This window comes from Triturus cristatus, chromosome 8 (assembly GCF_964204655.1).
Source record: "Triturus cristatus chromosome 8, aTriCri1.1, whole genome shotgun sequence".
Taxonomy (NCBI): domain Eukaryota; kingdom Metazoa; phylum Chordata; class Amphibia; order Caudata; family Salamandridae; genus Triturus; species Triturus cristatus.
Window position 1 is genome coordinate 225210637 of NC_140591.1, and position 23036 is coordinate 225233672.

The 23036-nt window shown below is 44.2% G+C and overlaps 1 protein-coding gene across 2 annotated transcripts in view; it reads left to right on the plus strand.

Annotated features, from left to right (window-relative positions):
• Positions 1-23036, plus strand: part of PIWIL4 (piwi like RNA-mediated gene silencing 4) — a 370970-nt gene that overhangs the window by 344447 nt on the left and 3487 nt on the right. For both annotated transcript variants that reach the window (XM_085621407.1, XM_085621408.1), the window contains exons 19-20: positions 1201-1326; positions 10865-11012. In XM_085621407.1, coding sequence (XP_085477533.1) covers positions 1201-1326; positions 10865-11012 — 274 coding nt within the window. The remainder of the gene's footprint in view (positions 1-1200; positions 1327-10864; positions 11013-23036) is intronic.

Sequence of the window (23036 nt, forward strand, 5' to 3'; positions counted from 1 at the left end):
GTGTTGTGGTAGTGGGTGGGCACTCCTAGTGATGGCGCAAGAGCAGGTGTGGCTGGGACCTGTGGTCAAAGACCCCTGTGTACTCCTCATTCTTCTTCCCTGTGCTGCGGGAACACAGAGCAGTTCTGACCCTGGTGCCTCCGGACGCATTGAGGTAGTGTGCGGGCACTCCTGGTGATGGAGCAAGAGCAGGTGTGACTTGGACCTGTGGTCAGCGGCCCAGTGTGCTCTGCGTTCTACTTCCCCATGCTGCTGGAGCACAGAGCAGTTCTGATCCTGGCACCCCTGGGCACGTTGAGAAAGTGGGTGGGCACTCCTGGTGACGGACCAAGAGCTGGTGCGGCTGGTACCTGTGGTCAATGGGACCGCATGTGCTCCTCATTCTCCCCCCCCCCCCCCCATCCTTTTATACACTCCGGACCAAGCTCTGTTGGTTTACAGAACCTACTTGGACGTAATTTAGCTGATAAGTAAAAATTAGTTGTCTCCAGGCAATTTCCCTTACCGTGTGTCACTGCAGTGGCTTAAAACTGCTACCTAGCCAAGACACAGTGACGTCCTTTGCACCCATAGTCTACAGTCATATGTGGGGGGTATAAATAAACACTCCAGACCACATATGAAATATACTAGCTTCCATGTCACTGGACCATTTCCTGTGTCAGTTCACCATAGCCTTTATAGAAATTTAAATCATCCAAATAAGTTTAACCAATTTCACAGTAGGTGTTGTAGGGAAAAGAATACATTCTACAAAACTGAGTGGCAGTCTCAGTGCAGGGATGTCAGCAAAACCAATCCAAAGAGAGTGGAGGGTAACTAGAAAAATTATTCATTTATTTTATTCACTCTGTGGGGAAATTAGGCAGACCTAACAACACAAGTGTGAGACGGTGCAAGTATAGAGCTGATAGTTCATTCTAGCAGTGATTGTCGCTTCACGGACAGAGGTGTTTTGACATCATCCATTGCCCATTTAATAATGGTTCATATTTATTTATAGATGATGGATCTGGAGGAAGATACAGGTTTCAATCAGAAATACAGTAGCCAGTATAAGTCACTTATTTTGTGTTACTTTGACCACTGTATTATCTGTGATGTAGTAGCATGTCGTGTGCCATCAAAGTTAAAGTTGTTTATTTTATTTTTTGATAGTCCAGATGTGTAAACTGCTAATGTTTCTTTTTTTCTTTTCAGTCCAAAATTATCTGTGATTGTAGTCAGAAAAAGATGTATACCCCGATTCTTTGCAGAATCAAACAGACAATTGCAGAACCCTCCACTTGGCACTATTGTTGACAGTGAAGCAACTCGCCCTGAATGGTAAGTAGAGTGTATGCACTATGAAATCCTAAGGCTTTTTAAGCATCTTCGGAGAACAGCAGCCAGCAAAGGTAGTGTTATGTATCAATCAATCAGTGTTTGTTAAGCGTGACTTTTCACCTGTGAGGGTCTCAAGGCGCTGGGAGGGTGGCTGGGGGGGCTGCAGGTCCTGATTTGTGCTGAGGTCCAGTCGAAGAGCCAGGTCTTGGGCTCCTTCCTGAATTGAATCAGCAACGGGGATAGCCTGAGGTGGAGAGACAGGGCGTTCCAGGTTTTGATGGTGAGCTAGGAGAAGTATCTTCCTCCTGACGTGATCTTGCATATCCGAGGGACACTGGCAAGGGACAATTCAGCGGAGCGGAGGATTCTGATGGGTACGTGGAATGAGAAGTGGTGGTTCAGATATGCTGGTCCAGTGTTGTGGCAGGCTTTGTAGGTGTGTGTGTTGTCGTAGTCGAGTGTGCTGCTGATGAGTGCAAGGGTGACTGTCTTTCTGGCCTCAGATGAGATCCATCTGAAGGTCTTTTGTAACAGGCGAAGAGTTTGGAAGCATGATGAAGAGACTGCATTGATCTGGTGGTTCATCGTGAGTGAGGAGTCCAGTATGATGCCGAGGTTTGGTGTGTGGTCCATGGGTGTGGGGGTGTTCTAACACAGCGGGCCACCAGGAGTCTTCCCAAGTGGAGGTGTTGGGCCCCAGGGTGAGGACTTTGGTCTTGTCCGAGTTGAGCTTGAGGCAGCTGCCTCTCTTCTCATGTTTCACAACTTTATGATTGGATTAAATGCACACTGAATTAATTTGTAGAAGTAATTAGTTTTACTTACAGATCTGATCTTAGAGCAGTGTTCATATGGATATGGAAGGAGGGGAAGAGGTGCAGTATCTAAGACATATACTTGATAACAGTGCATTGATTCAAAGGAGATGTGCAGAAGACATGTAGTGCTCTTATTGAGAAAATCACTTTTGTAGTTTACATAGCCTACATATTGTTATGAAAATTAATTAATTGAGACATTCTTATTCTATCTTTACCAATTATGAGATTAAAATTACTATATTTGGGATGTGTACGTAAAGTATCAGGAGTTTAAAACAAGTTTATTTGAATCTAGATTGCAGGGGCTTTGGTGAGGCTTAGTAATATCTATGAATAAACTATACTGTGAGACAGGTGACCACATTCTGGAGATGTCACAATGCAAAGCAGTAATTTATCTTGAGGGAGCTGTAGCCAAAGAGGGCTTCATGAGGTTGAATAGCCATTGGATGATGTCCTTGTGAAGCTGTTGGGTTTTGGTTGGAAAGCTCTGAGTGGGAGATATTTAAAATTGTGCCCAAGGAAGTTCCTTTGCCAGTGGAATACTTCTAATACATTCGCCCAGAGAAGATTTCTTTGTTTGTTCTTAGCCACTTTTTTTTTACCTCTGATTCCTCCAGTGGGGCAAGGCTGCACACTGTAGCCAAAAAGGACTTTACGGGGCCAGATACCTTCTCTGTGAGGTCTGGCTGAATCGGATTTGCTGCTGCGGAAAAGGTCGGGAGAAAGCTCGGGAGAAAACTAAATCTTTAGGTCAGCAGCCACGCACCTTGGTCGTATTGGTTCCACAGGTTTGTCCTGTCCTCCTGAGGTCTTCAGGCAAAAAGGTTTCCAAGTCTCAGGTTTTCAGGGATTATAGGAGAAGTCCACCCAGACCCAGCATAGGGTTCCTGGATCTCAGGAACAACACTTGGGGGCCAGGACTCATCCAGCAGAGACCATCAGCAGACTCCAGGCCAGGTCCAGCTGGAACTAACTGTAGGCTGGGCAGTTGCATGCAAGGTATCTTGTTATGTCCCTGTAGATTGAACTGGAGGTCAGCCTTGTGACCCTTGGGGTCCACTTCTTTGTCCTGGTTTGAAGACAGATTAGGCTTGGTCCTTCAGGGCTCCTCTTGAGTTTTCAACAGCACAATCAGTCCTTGTCAGATCGCACTAATCCCATCCTCGTCGCCAGATGAAATAGGATGGAATTAATGGAAGTAGACGAGGTGTAGCATATGAATAATGCTTTATTAAATAGATGACAAGTCCCAAAGGGGGAGCCCCACCAGGAGCAGCTCACTTGCTGCTCAGCCCGTCCTCAACTGATTCCCACTCAGGCATTCCAACACTGCATTCTAATCATGCACCAACATTCCACTCTGGCTGAGCAGCAAGACCTACAATACTAGACCACTACATCATGAAATAGGATGGAATTAATGGAAGTAGACGAGGTGTAGCATATGAATAATGCTTTATTAATTAGATGACAAGTCCCAAAGGGGGAGCCCCACCAGGAGCAGCTCACTTGCTGCTCAGCCCGTCCTCAACTGATTCCCACTCAGGCATTCCAACACTGCATTCTAATCATGCACCAACAGTCCACTCTGGCTGAGCAGCAAGACCTACAATACTAGACCACTACATCACCTTCCCCCTTTCAACAGAAACAAAAGAATTTTATAAGTACAGTACGATATGAATCAACATAGGGTAAAATTGCTAACACTCCATCTAAATGAAAAAGACATGCAATAATTCATTAAAAACACATTGCATTAATTAAGAGCAAAAACATAGCATGCCTCATCCCCATAAACTGAGTAAATGAAGGATAGAAATAGTAAATGGTAGAACAAAAGTAGGACAGATAAAGAAGATATTAAGAAGGTTGAAAACAGCACCCCGTTGAACTATAAAATAAGCCCAACGTGACAGAAAAAGGTGTGGAAACCAACATAAGAAATGAAACCCACACACTGTCACAAAATTAAAGAAGCCGTAGATTCTACACACAGTGGATGAATAAATCCAGCAAAGTAGGGAAGTAGAAACACAGCAGGTGATATCTACACGTACAAGAGAGTATCACATGACTAAATGGCAACCCCTTAACTAAACATGCCAGAAAACACTGTGAGCGATACACAATAAAAGGTGAGAAATCCACGCAACGGTGGAAAACCACATAGCCGAAAGGCTATAACAGTGTGTACCATCATAAATGAAAATTATAACCAAGCAGTTCAATAAAATAACTTACAGAAATAATTTATGTGACATTTCATCGTACAAGTGAAATGACACGGCCAATGTATGTGTACCATGAAAATCTTGTTACTGGCTGAGTTTAGCAGACTAGCTGTACTAAACTAATGAAAATTCCCATTAGGAAACTTGTAACAGATTAATTAGCTATGAAAAAGTGCATACTTCAATAATGAAAAAAAAATTTCTGTGCGGATGAATAAAATTCTATACTGTAAAAACGTATGTGACGTATCCACGTACAAGCGAAACGACACAGGCAATGTATGCGTACCATGAAATTCCGTTACTGACTGTAGTAGGCTATATGTATACCTAAACTAATAAACATTCCCATCTGAAACTTGAAACAGATAAATTACCTAAGAGGGAATAATTACACATAAAGAACCAACAAACTTTGCTGGAAATGCATACCTCAATTGATGAACATTTTTGTTACTGCAGGTTATTCACTCGTATACCTAAACTAATAAAAAGTTCCCTTAATGAAACCTGTAACGGATCAATATCTCTATGAAACATCAAAACTGTTATGCCAATCAAATAGAACATATTGCAGTAAATTTAAAATAAATAACTTCTATTCCTTTTTCTTTTTAAATAAAATAAATATGTCACGCCAATGAATGAATGGTTGAATTAACTTTTTAGATCAGCCTGAAAACTACTGATTATAACAACCCCAGAACCAGAAAGAATAACATTTTCCTTTAGAGATTAGCCGATGACAAATACATCAATGCAATCATGAAGATTAATTCACTACGAATTACGAATTAGGCGTTCTTCTGAAGGTGCGTAACGTTGCTACAGATGTATGTAGTTGCTTGCAGAAAATAAGCGAGACTGTCCGCATCCTGAAATTGTCACTGGATATCCAATGTGATTTATAACACGCTTCACCTCCATGCTGTGAAACAAATAGGTCTTGGCATAAAAAAAACGAAACTCACCAGAGCAGGCAGGTCTTTGAAAAACCCGAGTACAATGTCCTATTGCTGCACTGAAATAAAACTTTATTGTCCCCCAAAACGGAAAACAATCGTGGTTGGCAACAGCAGCGCTACAGGGTGAACATTGAAAGAAAGCATAGCAGAAATGCAGAGCTCCGGTGAAAATACAATATGGCGGCACGCTTCTTGACGCTGCCCCGGGTGGCTCACGGTGTGTCAGTGCACACAGGCGTCCAGGAGCAGCTCCGAACATCATGAAGGAAGAAACGTCACGCGAGGAGAGGCAGGTGAGCTCGAGCACACGGAGTATAGCTCGTGGTAAATTCAAACAGAGATGGCGGTTTAACAGCCCTAGAGTGCTCCACAGCGATGAATAAAAATAACACAGCTGACCAAAGTACTCACGGACAATGACTCCAAAAATGCCCAAACAGCATACGTAGACGAACTGCTCACCCGGGTCGTTAACCACAGCCAAGTAAATTAGTCAGTTTCACTCCTCGGATCGATCAAACAGTACTTGTAAAAAGAAGTACGGAGACACACTTTCAGGCGAATCAAAGTTCTTTTTAAATCCAGTAGGTGGCAGCATCCATCTATTCACTCCTGCCAGTGACAAATCAAATACAAAGCCCTCCGACCTGTCTAAACGCAGAGATTGTTCTCGTGCCTGCCAGTTCACTCTCTACCAGTTGAACTCTCCTACCGCTCCGATTTTCAAAATGTGCTGAATTCTCCTCAGACAGCTTTCACTTGACCTTGGCTTGACGGAGGAATGACTGACAACTCAGGAACTGCCAAACTGGCACAGTGCAGGTGAGATGGTTGCAGGAAGGAATCACAAGTCCTGACACCTTTCAGCGGGCGACCGATGTTGGTCACTGGTGGGGCCCCCTGGTGTCAGGCTTTTAAAATTGTAGATTTCCGTTTCAAAATAGGTGCTTTACCTTAGATAATTTCAGTTTTCAGTTTCCGTCAGTGAAGGCAACACAGGCAGGTTCTTCCAGATCGTCGCCAGATGAAATAGGATGGAATTAATGGAAGTAGACGAGGTGTAGCATATGAATAATGCTTTATTAATTAGATGACAAGTCCCAAAGGGGGAGCCCCACCAGGAGCAGCTCACTTGCTGCTCAGCCCGTCCTCAACTGATTCCCACTCAGGCATTCCAACACTGCATTCTAATCATGCACCAACATTCCACTCTGGCTGAGCAGCAAGACCTACAATACTAGACCACTACACTAACGTTAATAGGAAAAAACGGTTTTCTATGGAGACATGGTCCTAACCATAACTCCTCAGTGGTGTCTGCCATGTAGTGTTAGGCCTGGACTTTTGCAACTAGTTTTCTTTTTAGAAGTCTAGCCACAGGAACTGTTGTGAGTTAGTAAAACACCTAGCAGAGGCTCATCATAAAAGAGGACAGGAGTTGGTTGCTGAGGGGAAAACCATCAGTCATCAGTCATGCTAATGTTAGATGTGCCCTTGATGCAGGAGATGTGGCTGCATGGGGAGTTAACACCAGCATTCTTCTGCACAGGAATGTCTGACTTAGGATGTCTGGTTTTGGGCCTGAGGTGCAACAGCACCTCCTGAACATCCCTTTTGATGCCGAGCATATATTTGGCCCCCATGTAGACTAGATGTTTGAAAACTCTTTAAGGACACCAACATTGCCAAATCCATGGGCGTTGTACAGTCCCAAGTCAGTGTTTCGCAAGCAGCAGACCAGGGAAGGACTTAAGCCAGGGGGTGCAGGATCAATAGTACAAACGTTCCTTTCAGGACCCCGCAGCCTAAGACCTTCAAGAGAGGAAACAACATGCTAAACGGATGTGGAAAGAGCACAGATTGTTCCACATGAGGTCCTTCGCTGTAAAACATAGACTCTCTCTCTCCTCCCCCGAGCACATCACACCTGCTTGGGGAAAAGTGAGCAACCTCATAGCTTGGGGGCAAAACATCACCTCAGATCAATGGATCCTCTCCATTGCATGAGAAGGGTTCTGCCTCGAATTCCACAAAAGCCCTCCCAAAATCCCACAACACCATCACCTAATAAATTCAGACCATCTTCACGTTCTGGCGGTACAAGCGCCTGTAGGAAAGGCCACCAAAGACCAATGCAGGGGAGGGACGCACTACCTCTATTTTGTGATTCCCAAAAAGGACGGCTCCCTCAGGCTGATCCTCAACCTCCTACAAATAGAAGTGATCCTCTTCAAACACTTTATTAGGGTCACCTTGCAGGTCATCATCCCGCTGCTACGCCAAAGCAACTTCTAATCAGGTCTGCATCTGAAGAATGTGCTCTTTTACATCTAATCCAACTATCGCATCACTATTGCCTTCAGTTCACGGAAAGTGGACAACACTACCATATCAAGGTCTTGACCTTTAGAGTCACTAGGGTGCCAAGGGACTTTACAAGGTGCATAGTGATAGTGGCATTGCACCTGCCCAAAAATCCCATACATGAGTTTCCTTACTTAAACAGTTGGCTGATTAAGAGTGCAGCAAAGGGCAGTGCCTAGCACACACTCACACAGCAGGGACCCTGCTCACAGACTAGGCTTCACCATTAATGCAAAAAGGTTTGCTTTTCAGCAGCAAACAATTTAGCCCTACCTTAGTTTAGTTCTAAATGTGGTAACAGACAAAGCATACGCCAACGAACAGAGGATGATGGTATTCATTCAGCTGCTGCCTCTTTTTCAGATACACTATTCCATCACTATTTGAACTGTAATTTAACTTTTGGGAATGATGGTATCATACATAGCGATTGTACCATGCAGCCATTAAACGAGTGCCTCTCACGGCAGTGGCAACCAGCAGAAAGGCACTGGGAGGAGCTAGTGTTAGAACTGACCAGGGACCAGCACTCTCTGCTTTGGTGCAACAGCAACAACCTTGGGATGGCAGGCCCTTTCTAGACCCCTTTTTATAAGTGACCATTACCACCTATGCACCTGTAGTAGGGTAAGGTGCAGAGCTCACCTCCACGAGATTACTGTCAAAAGCACCTGGACCCCTCTGAGCACCAGGGCTGCAACATAAACTACTTAGTACTTCTAGCCATCAGGGAAGCCCTTATGGCTTCTGGACCTTTCAGCACCAGGGCTGCTGCATAAACTGCCTGGTGCTTCTAGCCATTGATAAAGCTCTGAAGGCATTTCTCACATTTATTGATGGGACTATTGGAAGGAGACAATATGACAGCCATGTTTTACATGCATAAACAGGGTGGCACCCGCTCCCCTAACTCTCTGCATTAGCTCAGGAAATTTGGCATTTGGCAAACTGCAACCAAATCCACCTGCTGGTAGAGCATTTTCCTACAGGGTAGTGTGTGTTTTTCACTTTTTAAAGTCCTGCAGGGATTCTAGGACCTCACAGGCCACGTGGCCATTCCAGTGCAGGTTGTTTTCATTTTTTCATTTTAATGAAAAGGGAAGGCCAAGAAATGCTCTCAGCCTTCCCGGCTCCACCAGCATTACATGATGGACAGGACTATTATTGTACTGCCTTTTCCTCTGGTACGCAGATGTAGATAGGGATCAATGTCTTTCCCTTTGGTTGCAAATACCTAAAAATGTAGCAGTTCTCTGCAGGGGCATGCCCTTGTACGGTGGATAGTAAAAAAGCACACACATAGACAGATTTCTTCGAAGACACAAGCTATTTGTTGCATTTTGAGATGCCTTGTGCAGTGCGCATCCATGTGCATCAAATTCTGTATTACTCTGCGCCCTGCCACTGATGATAAGGTGTATTCTAGTGAGAATCTTTTGAGTTGAGCACACACTGCTGAGCTTTGTTTGTAACCTGCCAGCGACTTATTTCAATCCCATTAGCGCTCACTCTCTCCTTGAACCTTTCATTTTACAAATTGAAGTCTATTGAGTTATGTTTGGAGGAGCTAAGATAAATGTTATCAAAATGTGGTCGAAATGGCTGCATAGAAATACAAAATGGTACGGCAATTACGGCTTAATCCATTCTAAATATTCCCTGCAGCTGTTCCCATTTCCACCTTCTTCTCCCATTTTCCCTGATGACACCTCCACCTTAGAAACTGCATTGAAATATTTTTTGCTGTGATGCTTCCCTCACTTTGCATCCGCCCAACACCGTATCGATATGGGAACCGCCCGAACATGGGTCGGAGGTTCCCCCTACCTTATTACGATGCGACCGTCCCTTTTCCCTATGGGAGCTTGTGCTCCGGCCATAGCACAAGCTCCCATAGTGCAATGGGAGATTGTGCAAATCCCTACACCGCGTGGCAGATACCTTACAGTGCCTGCCACACAGTGCAGGGATTTAAAGGGGCCACTATAGGTGCCCCTTTGGCCCCCAACCGGAGGCCGCAGGGAGAAGGGGGCCTGCTAGGGGCCCTAAAGTCGCTTTCCGACAGGATTTCCTATAAGGATTATGTGCCGGTTCCGACTAGCTGACGGGCTCCTTGAGCCCTTCGAAATCCAGCCAGAATCACCAGCCAGTTTCACTTTCGCCCGCTGGCATTGTAATGCTGCAGTCGAAAGTGAACCCTACGATGTGAGACTTTCCGACTCACATCGTAATGAGGCCATTAATGTGCAATATTGAGCCAATATGGTGTAGTTAGATGTGATCTGTGTGACGTCCTGTCACAGTTAATTCTATAAATGAAAAATTATGCCATAGATTAATTTACTGTTTGATGCACAAACTGCATTAAAGAAACGAAACACCATAAAGTGTCTGTAGCTCTTTTGCTTCTCTTTGTGTCTTCATTAATAGTTGTAGTCAAAACCTAGTCTAAAGTCTGCATGTGACCCACAACAACGCTCAAGACTCGATTCTCAAAATGTTGACTTGCATGCCTAAATAGACTTTGTCACTTTTGCTGTTCTTTGTGCTGACACAAGGATTCACTCATAGAAAAGGTTTTGTGTGTCAGGAGGTGGATGGGTGATGAATGTTAGAGGGCAGACATGCCCTATAAGTTTGTGAATAATTCTCAAACTCAGCTCAAGTTCCTTCTCATCCTGATAAAAGTTGTAGCTTTCCTCTTGTCAGGGGTGGGAGGAAAGAGGAAGGGAACATATCTATGTTGGTGAGGCTTTTATGGAAGGGTTCCCTGCATGGATCAAAATATTTTCTTTAGGGAGGAAAAATCACAACTGCATTTACACCGCTGATTTTCTCATGCAAACATTTTGTGCATATTTTTGCAAATTGAATTTGCAGAAGTTTTTCAGGAGTACATCTAGAAACCTGGGAACATAAGAAGCTTACTAACAGGTATAACTTGGAAATCTTTGATGAAAAACAATATCAGAAAACCAGATCCAGGCAAGGTCTGAAGCTTCATCTGAGAATCGGGTTCTTCTTTTCTAATGCTGTCTGTCTCTTCTGATTGATTTTTCTATTTCTGTGAGTAGGTATTCTGTGTCCTTGCTAAGAGTTGCAGGATAATTGCTCTCTCTCTCTCTCTCTCTTCTCTCTCTCTTTCTTGTAGGTACGACTTTTACCTCATCAGTCAAGTTGCTCGGCAAGGAACAGTTAATCCAACATACTACAACGTAGTCTATGATGACAACGGGCTGAAACCTGATCACATGCAGAGACTCACCTACAAGATGTGCCATCTGTACTATAATTGGCCAGTGAGTACTTTGCATGTTTATGAATAGCTTCCTCTTGCCTCATCCCGGCCTGATCTGATGTGATGTGTTGGGATCTGATGAGCATGGTATTTCTCTTGTCTTATATCAAGGCCACTGGAATTATGCAGCAAGGTAGGACCAAATCATGCAGAAGAGTTGACTAAATGATGAAGTCCGAAAAAGGCAAAATATACAAAGCAATAAATATTGATAAGCAGTATTACTTCACTGTTTTTACGCTTTTTCGCATGTTAACACTGTATGGGCAAGATTCTACCTCATTATTATAAGTTTAACACCGATATAAGCATAACAAAATGTCTGCCACTGAGTGACAACAAGTATGATAGTGTTTTAGTTACTTTTGATCTGTGTGAGCTAAAAACATTTTTTTTCTTAAAATCTGCAAATAATACAGAGGATGTTAGAATGTGTGGAAACTACAGCAAATCCAGAATTGTGCAGAAATGCAGTGGCTGGAGAATCAACTAAATCCAGTGGCCCAAACTATATCCTTATTTCACTGTTGTGTCTTTGTCCCACTTTGAGCTGCTTTTTAATTAATTTAGACTTGCACAACTCTAACTGCAAAGGTTTTTAAAACATCATGAACATAAAGGGCTGGGAAATCAAAAGCAGAAATTAGAACACTTCTACATTTGCAATAAACATGCATCATAATTAAGGATGTCAGCAGGGCTGTTGACCAGGTGCCTGCACCATAGCATATTGTGGTGCATTGTTTATAGAAACTAGCAGCAGAAATTGGGCACCAGGTGTTTTTAGCCTATTTCCTACCTTTTATTGCAACTGGAGGTCATATTTAGTCAGAACATACATTGGAACATGCATGCTTTTCGAAAATCTTTAAGTTCTACATGGTAACTTTTTGCACCTTGACAAATTAGCTCACTTGGAGTCAGAAAAATATGCTTTGAGCTCTTTTCGTGCCACCTGGTACCCTTAAATTTGGGCGAACACATCCCTTCAACCCCATACTGATGGCCCACAGTCTCACTCTGACATTGAAGAAGGCTCGAGCTGGAGGGTGTTCCTTTCCTCACTCTGCTCCAAAACTGGAAGGATCTCTCTCAAGCCCAGAAAGTTCAGACTAATTTTGCTTTTAGAGGCTCTGAAAACTTTACAACTTTATTATGATGCTAATCCTGACTTGACCGGGTGCCAAACTTCCTCTTCTGGTCTCTTTAGTGTTATGAAGCTGTTAGGTCTCCATACCCTTTCAAAATAAAAGAAAACAGTGACTATCCTTACCAATCATGGGTCCCTCATTCTGCCTTTAATCCCGTCGTAAAAACCTGGTTGCCTAATTTGCCTACAATGTATACATTATTTTACTTGGCAGCAAGAAGTTATCACTAAAGAGTAACCGTAATAATTACAGTTAAAGGCTGACAAGACATATTTTGAGCCTATTTTATTCTCCTGTAATAGCAGAAAAATATGTGTTGGTTACGATGGGGTAAAACTTCAGTGCAGAGTCTACATTTAGCGATTGACCAATGCATGAGAATATCTCTCTGGAGCACAGCATTTAAGTCCTGCAGCACAATGATTTAGACAACCAGAATGTGCCCTAACTAATACTTTTTGTAGCTGGCTTTGCCAATGTGAAATAATATAGTGTGCTAAAGGGTGTATGTGTGTCCTTCCATGTGGTACAGTATGCTCTCAGAAATAGCTGGTAAAAGCACTATATAATACGTTGTCATTTTACTTTTAGTCTCACCCATTCCTTTTGCGTGGGGACACTACCAATTAGTGGATATTAACATAAAGTGACAAGGAAAAGAAACATGAAGGCTATAGAAAATCCCCTTTCTTCCTTCCCATGTGCATGTAACCCTCATGTATTCATCCCTTGTATGTCTCACATCTCTGCTTCAGTTTTTAGCTGAATTAGAGCTTAAGGCTACACAGGGCAGCTCACAGTCAAATGTGTCAACTGCTGTTGCTTTCCACTCATGCTGCTGCAGCACAAAGCATACACTTCAAAAGGAGATTTGGTATGAGACATTAATGAGACCATTTTAAGAAGTCCGTTTACACCAGTTGCTGGAAGAAATGTATGACCTGGGGTGGAATGCACAAGACAGAACATTTACACGCCAAGATGTTTGATTGTTTTTTCTTCGACATAGCAAGAGCTTGCAGTGGGCACTATTAAAGGTTACTTCCGGTTCTTTTGGTCTTTTTACGTTTTCCGTACCAACCATCCCAGCATTACCCATTGTGATGCTGTACAATAAAGGTTTGACACACATAATCACTCGCCAGTCATTTGTCAGGCCACAGTGTGACTCTTACTTGGTCTTTTCGTACGTGTATTTGCCATGTAAAAGATCCCAAATTAGACATCAGCACACTGGCACCGTCAATTATTGTGTAATCCGCAACAGAGGGCGTGGAAAGAGTAAAGCAAGAAACTAACATCGGCGCGCAGGCGTGGCTTTTTTTTCCAAATGTCAAACGGGTTTAGAAAACAATAAGAAATCAGTATTAAGCAACAGCATATTTAGGATGTCCCTTCCCAATGCCAATTCCTTATGGCGTGTATATTAATAGAAATCTGGTCGGATAACATTAATATTTTACAACCAACTCAGAGGCGATGGGTAACCTATTTGAAATTGATAGGGGTGCCCAAGGGGTCCCTTCCCCATTGTGAATGTTGACAAAAACTTTTTAGGGGGTCGGCTGTGGTCTGTGGGACCCCTGTTAACTCCTATAAAAGGTTTGTTTAACTTTTCAATTTGTTTTAACGCAACCAGTTTTCCTTTAAGGTCTGCTGACCCCAGCAGGTCATCATCCGTGTGATTCTGGCCAGTTGTATTTTGCCGCAATTAGCACCTACCTCATGGATATTGATTAAGTGCGTCGAATTGCAATCCACTGTGAGTCTGTATTTTCTCAACATATCAATTAGCACCTCGGTGCATTCGCAAATTAAAAAACTATCCCATAAACGTCTGTGCACAGTTTGTGACCATTTTTACTGAATCGATAGTTCAATCAACTTTTGCCTTTTTCAAATCTCACAGGGGTCACTCTATCTCTAAAGCAGGCATTGTGACATGGATTGTGACAGACTTCTTGTGGTATGGCCAAGGGGCCACCCTAGCTCTTGTTGGGAAACATCCCGTATATGCACATCAGCCAAGTTGCTACTTAGTCAGTGCAAAACACCTTCAGGAAGCATTATCATGTAGACGCTTTAGCACATCAACTGGTTTGGTTGGCCAAGCCCCCATAAGAACACTCTTTCAATTATCTGCAGCAACGGCTTGCTAGGCACCGCTTTGGGGAGGAACTGCTTTATGTCTATGCAGAGCATGTGTATCTACAGCCACACATGCTACAAATTCAAAATGTTACACAGTAACCATCTGTTTGTAGCCTAGTTTCTAGTGCTGTAAATTCACATGTTCCCACCAGGGGCGTAACAAAGGCCCCCGCAGAGCGTGGGGGCCACGAGCTCTAAGGGGCCCCCACAGCACAGAACCCTGGCCCGAGGGCTCCCGAGTAAGTCCAGAAGGGGGCCCATCCATGCAGTTTGCAGGGGGGCCCCCTCCATTTTCGTTACGCCACTGATTCCCACCATCCTCCCCCTGATGCCAGCGATGATCAAAGATGTTTCTGTGTCCCTTTCACTTCCTTTATAGTGCACAGCACACTCTGTCATAGACACTGTTCACCACTTACTCGACTTGCCCGCCAAGCAGAAAACACCACTTACACTATTCGCCTGCTGAGCAGGAATCAATCTGAGGTGAAGCCAGTGTGCTGGTGCATTGTGGACCAAGGATGGTGCCACAACAGATCTTGTGACATCTTCGTGAAAAAATAAGTTGCAAAGGTCGAAAACCACCACTAGGTAGCAGGAGTATGCAGAGCATGTGAATCTACAGCACTACATGCCACAAATAAATAGTGACAGGATAACATTTTACATGTATAGTCTTTCCCTCTCTTTTGAATTATTTGCACTTTTGTTGTTGTATTTTGACAAATAAATGCGATCCACAGGAATGCTGTGTGGGTGGCACCTCTTTCCTCCATATGATGGCGTACTACTTAAAGGAAGTCTGATGATATATACATATAAAAAAGAACAGTTGAAGGACAGAATGCAGAACAATGTCATACATTCACCCCAGTAAAGAGATCTGGGCCTGAATCCATCGTTTGTTTGCTCACCATGCCATTCCAGTTTCAACCCAGACATATGCAAATCAGTCTTGAACCTGTGCCTCATGGGAACAGTCCAGCCCGAACTGCCAAGCCAGGTCCTCCCTGGACTGGAAACAAGCATCCTAGGACCGGTTTCGGGGTTTCACCCCTCTTCAGCCACGATAGCTTGATTCCAGTGGCATGGAGAACGCGGGACCCACGTCTGGGCATATCTGTGACTGGGGGTGAGTGTCTGTAAAGTTTCAGTCCTCCGTCCATCTCCTTGTGTTTGCATTATCTCCTTGTGTTTGATATATACATGTATACACAATTGCATTTCAGCTATGGCTACAAACAGAAAAAAGCAAACACAAGGAGATGATGGACGGAGCGCTGAAACTTTTCAGACTCAATCCCCCAGTCACAGATCTGGGTTGAATCCATCATCATTCTTTAGCTCACTTTGCCACCTCCGTTCAGACCCAACTATATGCAAATCACTCTTGACCCTGTGCCTCATGGGAACAGTCCAGCCCGAACTGCCAAGCCAGGTCTTCCCTGAACTGGAAACAAGCATCCTGGGACCGGTTTCTGGGTAACACCCTTCATCAGCCAGGCTAGCTTGAATCCAGTGGCAAAGTGAGCAAGGGACCCACGTCTTGGCATACCCTGCCAACTTAGAGTGAACAAGTGGAGATGTGTTATAATCTAAAAACTGGTTTCTGCACCTCCCTTCCTGAGTCTTTTAGAATGCTCCTCAAGTGCACTTTTAGAATGTTGGTGTGAGGCATTTATTGAAAAGAGACGAATCTGTATGTTCCTGAACACAAACAGAAATTGTGGACTTTGCATAAGTCCAGATCCTGATCTAAGGTGCAAACCCAGTGCTGGTCTCGAGGCCATTCCACGACTGCTCAACTTAATGCTTTGAGTTCTCCGGTAAGTCCAAGTCCAAACGTAAGTACAAGAAAGTGACTTACTCCCAAGAGACGGCACAAGGTCATCTCATGTCAGTCACTCCCCTTCGAGGTCACCAGTCATGGAAACTATTCGTCAGGCGGTCCTGATTTGCCCTGAATTTCCAGGGACGCCCTCGACCCCCCCCCCCCCCCCCCACAGATCTAGGCAAGAAGGTCTTGGTGCATATTTCCTATGCACTTATGGCTCCCTCTGGCGTGCCTTTGGGCCCACAGAACCGCAAGGGCCAATAGTCTAATTGCCACCATTGGGTCTACCCCAGAGCCATCCCTGACCTGTTAGCGGGGCTGTACCAACTCTGGTACAGACTTTCTACTTTAGTCCTTGTGTTCACAATGGTCCCTTCTACACCAATGATGGTTCCACTGGCTCCAGAAGATGACACAGTGCCCTTGTAAAAGTCAGACCCTGATCCAACATTGGCTCCATCCTGACCTACATCATGCGACAAAATTACAAAAGCACAACCTGTCATCTTGCAGCCTTACTCTAACCCAGTGCGTCTGCCACAGTGAACCTACTAGCAAAGGCCCCTTTATATTTTTGGTTCAGACTCTGATCCGATACAAGTGTAGGGGGTATCTCAATATGTTAATGGTGTAGGTGATAGCTTGTTTCCCCTTTGCTATACTGATGATGCTTAATACATTGATTTACAGAATACCAGCAGGCTTGATACCTTTCTTGAGGCAGAGCTTGGCTCACCACTTAGATCACCAATGGAAGATAATGTCTCATTTGCGGTGGTGGTCCAGAGGCCAGCTGAGGCACTGTAATCATGCTCTCAGCGGTGACCAAACTAAATGGCTTAATAGAGATCTTAGAGCCTGGGCCAGCTACTTGTGAGGCCTTGCGTCCCTCTAATGTGGCTCTCACTGATACTTTGCTGGCTACTTAGTCGAAGCCTTGTTATGGCTTGCAAGTAGGCAGGTAGCCAAACATCGCAGACTGTTGCCTGGGGATCCAGATTTTCTCATCAAGCACCCTTCTTCAGAGAGCCTCATTATGCAGACCTCGACCAGTAAAGTGATTCCTAGCTCAACTCCTACTACTCCGGAAAGAGAATTTCAAGGGTATTGTGACTTTTGGCAAACACATATTTTCCTCTGCAAGTCTACCAATTGCAGTCAGTAAATGCTATTTGTTTGCTGGGTCTCTACAAATTTTCCCTCTGAGACATGGCAAGTGAGATCACGTCTGCGGTCCCAGAAGTCCTTATGGCTTCTTTGGCTCGGGCGATTCATGATGGACAGAACATGGGCAAATATGTTATCTATGCAGGCCTTGGGAGTGCAGCCAGCACTAGTGTCCTACTTCATCAGCACACATGGATGCGTTCCGCAGGAGGATTTTCCAGTGATGTAAAGCCTCTGACATGCTCATGATCTTCGATGGCTCCCACCGTTTCGATGAGAAGGCAGACTCTGCGATGGATGATTCTAAGAAAAGTAGAGCTACTGTGTGCTCTTTGGAGCTGTTGATTCCTGCTAAACAGTTTATGCATTAATTGATAGTTTAATGGCTATTCTAGAGGTATATAGCGGTGTATAGAAAGAAACAACCTTCTCAACCAGCACAGCAGGCACTCTCATCCTTTCGAGGCCATGGGCAGGCGAGCAGGGATATCCGTACTCAGATTTCTCTTCCTGTGCTGCAGCAGTCACAAAACTGCTCGTGTTTGTCATTAGTGGACATGCCCAACCGATGGTGTGAAGTTTCAACATTTTCTCTTTTGTTGGTGATCAATCACATCAGACAGGTGGATCTTACAAATCGTTCATAATGGCTAAGCTCTTCCTTTTCTTTCGGTCCCACTCGTCCTACAACAGAGCGGGTTTCCAACAATCACCTGCACATTTTGTTAAAGGAGGTATGGCTGTTGCTCTCCAATGGTACCTATGAGAAGGTTTCAGACTAAGTGATAAGAGGGTGGGTTTTACACTCACTGTATCCTCATTCTCAAGAAACATGGAGACCTCAGTCCTGATCTGGAACCCCAGCCTCTGAATTCTTTCCTACAAAAGGACCAATTCAAAATGTTCACACTGGCTCAGATCTGTCTGATCTGGTCCCGGGTGACTTGATGGTGTTCTTGGACCAGCAGGAAGGGTATTTTCATATGCTTGTCCTTCAGCCCCATAGATGTTATCTATAGTTTAACGGAGGCGAGGAACAATATCAGTCTGCTGAGCTCCCTGTCAGCCTCATCAGCTCCTGTTTGGTATTCACAAAAGTTCTACAGTGGTTGCGGCCCATCTTTGAAGGTCAGGCATATCAGTATTCTTGTACCTCAATGACTGGTGGTTAAAAGGCAGGCTCGCCAGTGTCAGTCGTGGGCCGCCTCCAGACAATGGGGAATCTCTTGACAAAGTTTGAATTAGCTATCTATGAGCCAAAGTGCCACGTACTCTGCAGAGACTTCCATTCATTGGTGCAATTCAGGACTCGGGATTTCCGAACTGTCCCTCTGATGCAATGAGACATGGACATACAGGCTATGATAACAATATTTCAGGCTCGATCTTGGAACACGGTGGGAGCATCTCTGAAGCTTCTTGGCCTTTTAGCCTTCTGCATCCTCCTCATCAACTATGCCAGGTGTCACATGTGGACGCTGTAGTGGAGTTTAAAGTTCCTATGGGCCCAGCATCAAGGCAATCTGACTATTGTCATGCAGGTCTTGTGCTATGTAGTGGTGGCTGTTTGAAAGCAAATGGTCCCGCAGAAGACCCTTCTCCCTTATCTGCACAGAGCTGACGATGGTGAAGGTGACAATGGTGATTGGTGCTTCTCTGCTGCAATTGAGAGGTCATCAAGAGGAGGTGGAGATCAGGGTACTATGATTTTCAGTGGATGGCCTGCTCCACATCAGTCTGCTTTTGATGCAGTACATCTGTCTGGCTCTGAATTCCTTTCTGACATCTACAATTGGCAGATTCTGGTGGACAACACCACTGTCATATAGTACTGCAACAAGCAGGCAAGAGTGTAGTAGTGAGTCCTGTGTCAGGAAGCTCAACAATGCCTTTGGCAGTGGCTGGAACATCAGGGCATTCTCCCAATCACGAACCACTGGGCAATATCAGTCAATGCAGAGCAGATGAGCTAAACGAGCGGTGCCTGTACAATCACTAATGGAGTCTACATAATGAACTGTCACAGGGCCTCTTTCAGTAGTGAGAAGGCATTTGGCTGGACATTTCAGCCACTGTCAAAAACATGGAATGTCAAAGGGTTTATGTGTTGGAGGTTGCGCAAGACCATTTGTTAGGAGATGCATTCCAGCTGGAATGGAACACAGGACTCCTGTACACCTTCCCACTCCTGCCTAGAGTTTTGAGGAAGTTCAGGAACAACCACACCCAAGTCATCCGACTGGCTCCAGACTGGGCCAGGAGAGTGTGCTACCCGGTCCTTCTGGGCATGACCATCTGTGCTTTAATCAGGCTGCCATTTGAGAAGGACCTCCTGTCTCAGTATTAGGGGCTGAGTCCGCCACTCAAATCTGTGCAACCTACAAGCTTGGAGATTGAGCTGTGGCAATTGGCTGTGTTTGATCTTCTGCCTAAATTGGTTGATGTCATCCTTGCCCCATGGCACCTATCCACTAAATCCATTGGCCCCAGGCGTGGGGAGATATTTATGGTCTGGTGTGACATTCGCAAGACTGACCCCTTTACAAGCAAAGCTGTCAGACATTCTTTTGTTTGTTTTATCATTGGCCCAGCAAGGTCTCTCAGTGGACCCTATTAAAGGTTATTTGTTGGCCCTTTTGACCTTTCTGTGTTTGCTGGATCAACCGTTCTTGTTTAAATCACCTGTGTGATGAGATTTATAGCAGGATTGACACACATTTCTTTCAACACCATTTGTGGTGCCACAATGAGGCAATAACTTGGTCTTGACATTTCTCATGTGTACATCCTTCGAACCAATCCTTTCTGCGTCTCTTGCCCTTGAAGACCATCTTCCTCATAGCCACTAGTTCAGGAAATCACATGAGTGAGCTTCGGGTACTTTCAGTGCAAGCACCGTACACCATTTTTTACCCAGACAAATTGGTGCTGAGGACTCTGCCTTCCTACGAAAAGTTGTGATTCTGCTCCATTTTTGATAATCCATCAAGTTACCAGCGTTCTTTGTTTCCCCTCACTTTTAGAATGAGGAGGGAGAGGCTGTGTCGGCAGGACCCGAAACAGCTTTAGGGTCATGCATTGATCTCACCATTCATTGGACGATCAGCTTTGTGGGGTTCTCTGGATCTAAGAAAGGGATGGAGGTGCAGAAGAGGTCCTTGTCGAGGCAGATAGTCCCCTGCATTAAGATCTGATATGCACCGGCCAAGAAGCAGCCTGCAGAACGTCTGAAAGCCTAGTCTACCAGGGCTAAGGCTGCTTTCACTGCGTGGTTATGTGGAGTGCTTGTTCTTGACATCTGCAAGGCTGCATCATGGCCATCTTGTGGAAAGGACATTTCACCTGCTCAAGTCCTTTTGGTCTGAGCCCACTCCACAGACCCTGCACCTGGAGAGGTACAGCTTTGGTATTTATTCTCAGGTGAAGAATCTGCGGTTTGAAAAGAGTTGGAAATGCTCTTTCTACTGAAACGTCTGTCTAACTACATTCCTGTCTGCCCTCCAATCTCTTTGTACTGTGGAGTAACCTATTGATAACATCTACAAAGGTCTCAGGCTATTATTCAGCACACCCGCACCAACAATTGTTCATGCTCCTAGTCTGAGTGCGCAGAAGGAGAAAAGACCAGAAAATGACATTAGAGCGAAGGGGTGTCGCTTAAATGTGACATTGTTTCCTCACTTCTGAGGCAGTGTTGGGTTGGCATGGAGCTGCAAGGTGCCACCAAGCTGCATGCAGGAGCAATGCTGTGAAAAGTTTTCATGATCCAGTCTGGCGCCTGGAGAATATTTTATTCTAAAGTGAGGAGTTTGCTGTTGGATGGAGAATTCACCAAAAATAGCATTACCAATGGTAAGTAACTGGTTCATGTATACAACACTCAAGTGGTATCTCATCCTGCCAAGCTAAGCCTGCAAGCCATTTTGCATAAGAGAGTGCTTAAACCGCATACCTTAGTGGATGAGGGAGATTTCCATGCATCAGTGTAACCAATGAGAACATTCTGTTGTCAGGGAGAAATAAATAGAAAGACAATACTCACCTGGACTGCATTCCCAATAAATACCCAAGTCACTTTGCCTCCATTCCCAATAAATAGCCAACCTATGAGCAACTTGTGAGTAACTTTTGACTCTGATTTAAGAATCGTCCCTAAAGTCTTTGGAAGGAGAGAGAAACAAGCTTGTTGCTGAAGGTAATAGCACAAGTGGAGCCGTTTCATACTTGATGCATCAGAATAAATGTTTGCAACTTTCTCTTCTGACAATAACACACTTAATAAATACATTAAATGGGTCTGTACCTGAGCCTTTAAAGCATGTCATTGCTAGACCACATTTGAGGAAAAGCTCTGAGGCCCTGCATATACTGGTCAGTGATCAGCCAATCTCCAACCAGTGGCTGCTGCTTATCTTGTTGGTGAGTTGTAATGTGAGATACATCAAGCAAGCAAGGCGAGAGATCCTGGCTTCCTCCACAGGGGATTGTTAAGAGAAGTTTGAAAACATTGGACTGAACAAGGCATTTTTCAGAACTTTTTCACATACATTTTTTGGGGTTTTTAAGCTTCCGGGTGTATGCATGAAATTGTTCCAGTATTTTCAGGATTATGTCAAGCAAAGCTGATCCTCCCCTGGGCATCGGGGATTCACCTTTTTCCAGAAAACCTTGTGATAATCATTAATTTTTCAGCACAAATTACCTAGAATATTTCTAGAAAGCTGTAGTTGATACAGGTAGCTCAGAAAATGCAATTTCACATGGCCTGTATTTTTTCACTTCTAGATTTTTATTTCTTTCACTTAGAAATGTTAGTGTACAGTCAAAGTGCATTTTACAAGATCAGTGTTGCATCACTATATAGGCTTCAATGTATCACGCTAAAAGGTACTTCTGAAACTAATAGTATGGCTAGAACCGGGGCTTCCAGCAACACTGAATTGAGAAGCGGTAGCCAAAAAGAATAAGTTTAATCCTATGAAACCTATATTGGTAATAGTCAAACTCATTGAGGATTTGCAAGATTTGAGTTACTCAGTACCACAAATTAAGGCTCTTGCACAGTGGTTTTCTTACAGTACTAGCTTATAGAAAACCAAAGATGACTTAATGCACTTAAAATAGGTCCATGCCTGTATGCACATTTCAAGAACTTTAAACCACAGAAATGTTTAACATCTGGATTACAGCCTCAAACTTTATGCACATGTATGAAATGTCTTTTTTGGCAAGTACAAAGTAGTAGCAGATTAGATTTGTCTTTGTAATGTGATGATTATGTCACTTGTACCATAAGAGCTTGCCTCGTCATATCACTTTGTGTCCAAATCTAAAGAAATTTGGAAAGGTATTTGATGGATATTTTTAAAGTAAAATGTGTGGGAACACTTACATACCACAGGAAAATTGTGTCTACGGAGCTATTAGGATTAGGACTGTACAACACAATTATTTTGCTCCATTACACCTGTCTGCTATATTTTGCATAAAAGAAGTGATGTTTGGAAAATATGGAAAATGGGTTCCAGGAGACTATGAGCCATATTACGGAAGTGCCCTAGGGGCGCAACAGGTGTTTGCGCTTGCTTTGTGCACCTCGAGGTACTTTGGTATTACAGAAGGGGCCACAAACGCTTGAGCGGCCCCTTATGTAATATAGATAGTGCTGTCGCACATGTAGCACTTGCGCTATCATTGAAAGGTGTTCCCTCGTTTGCATGCG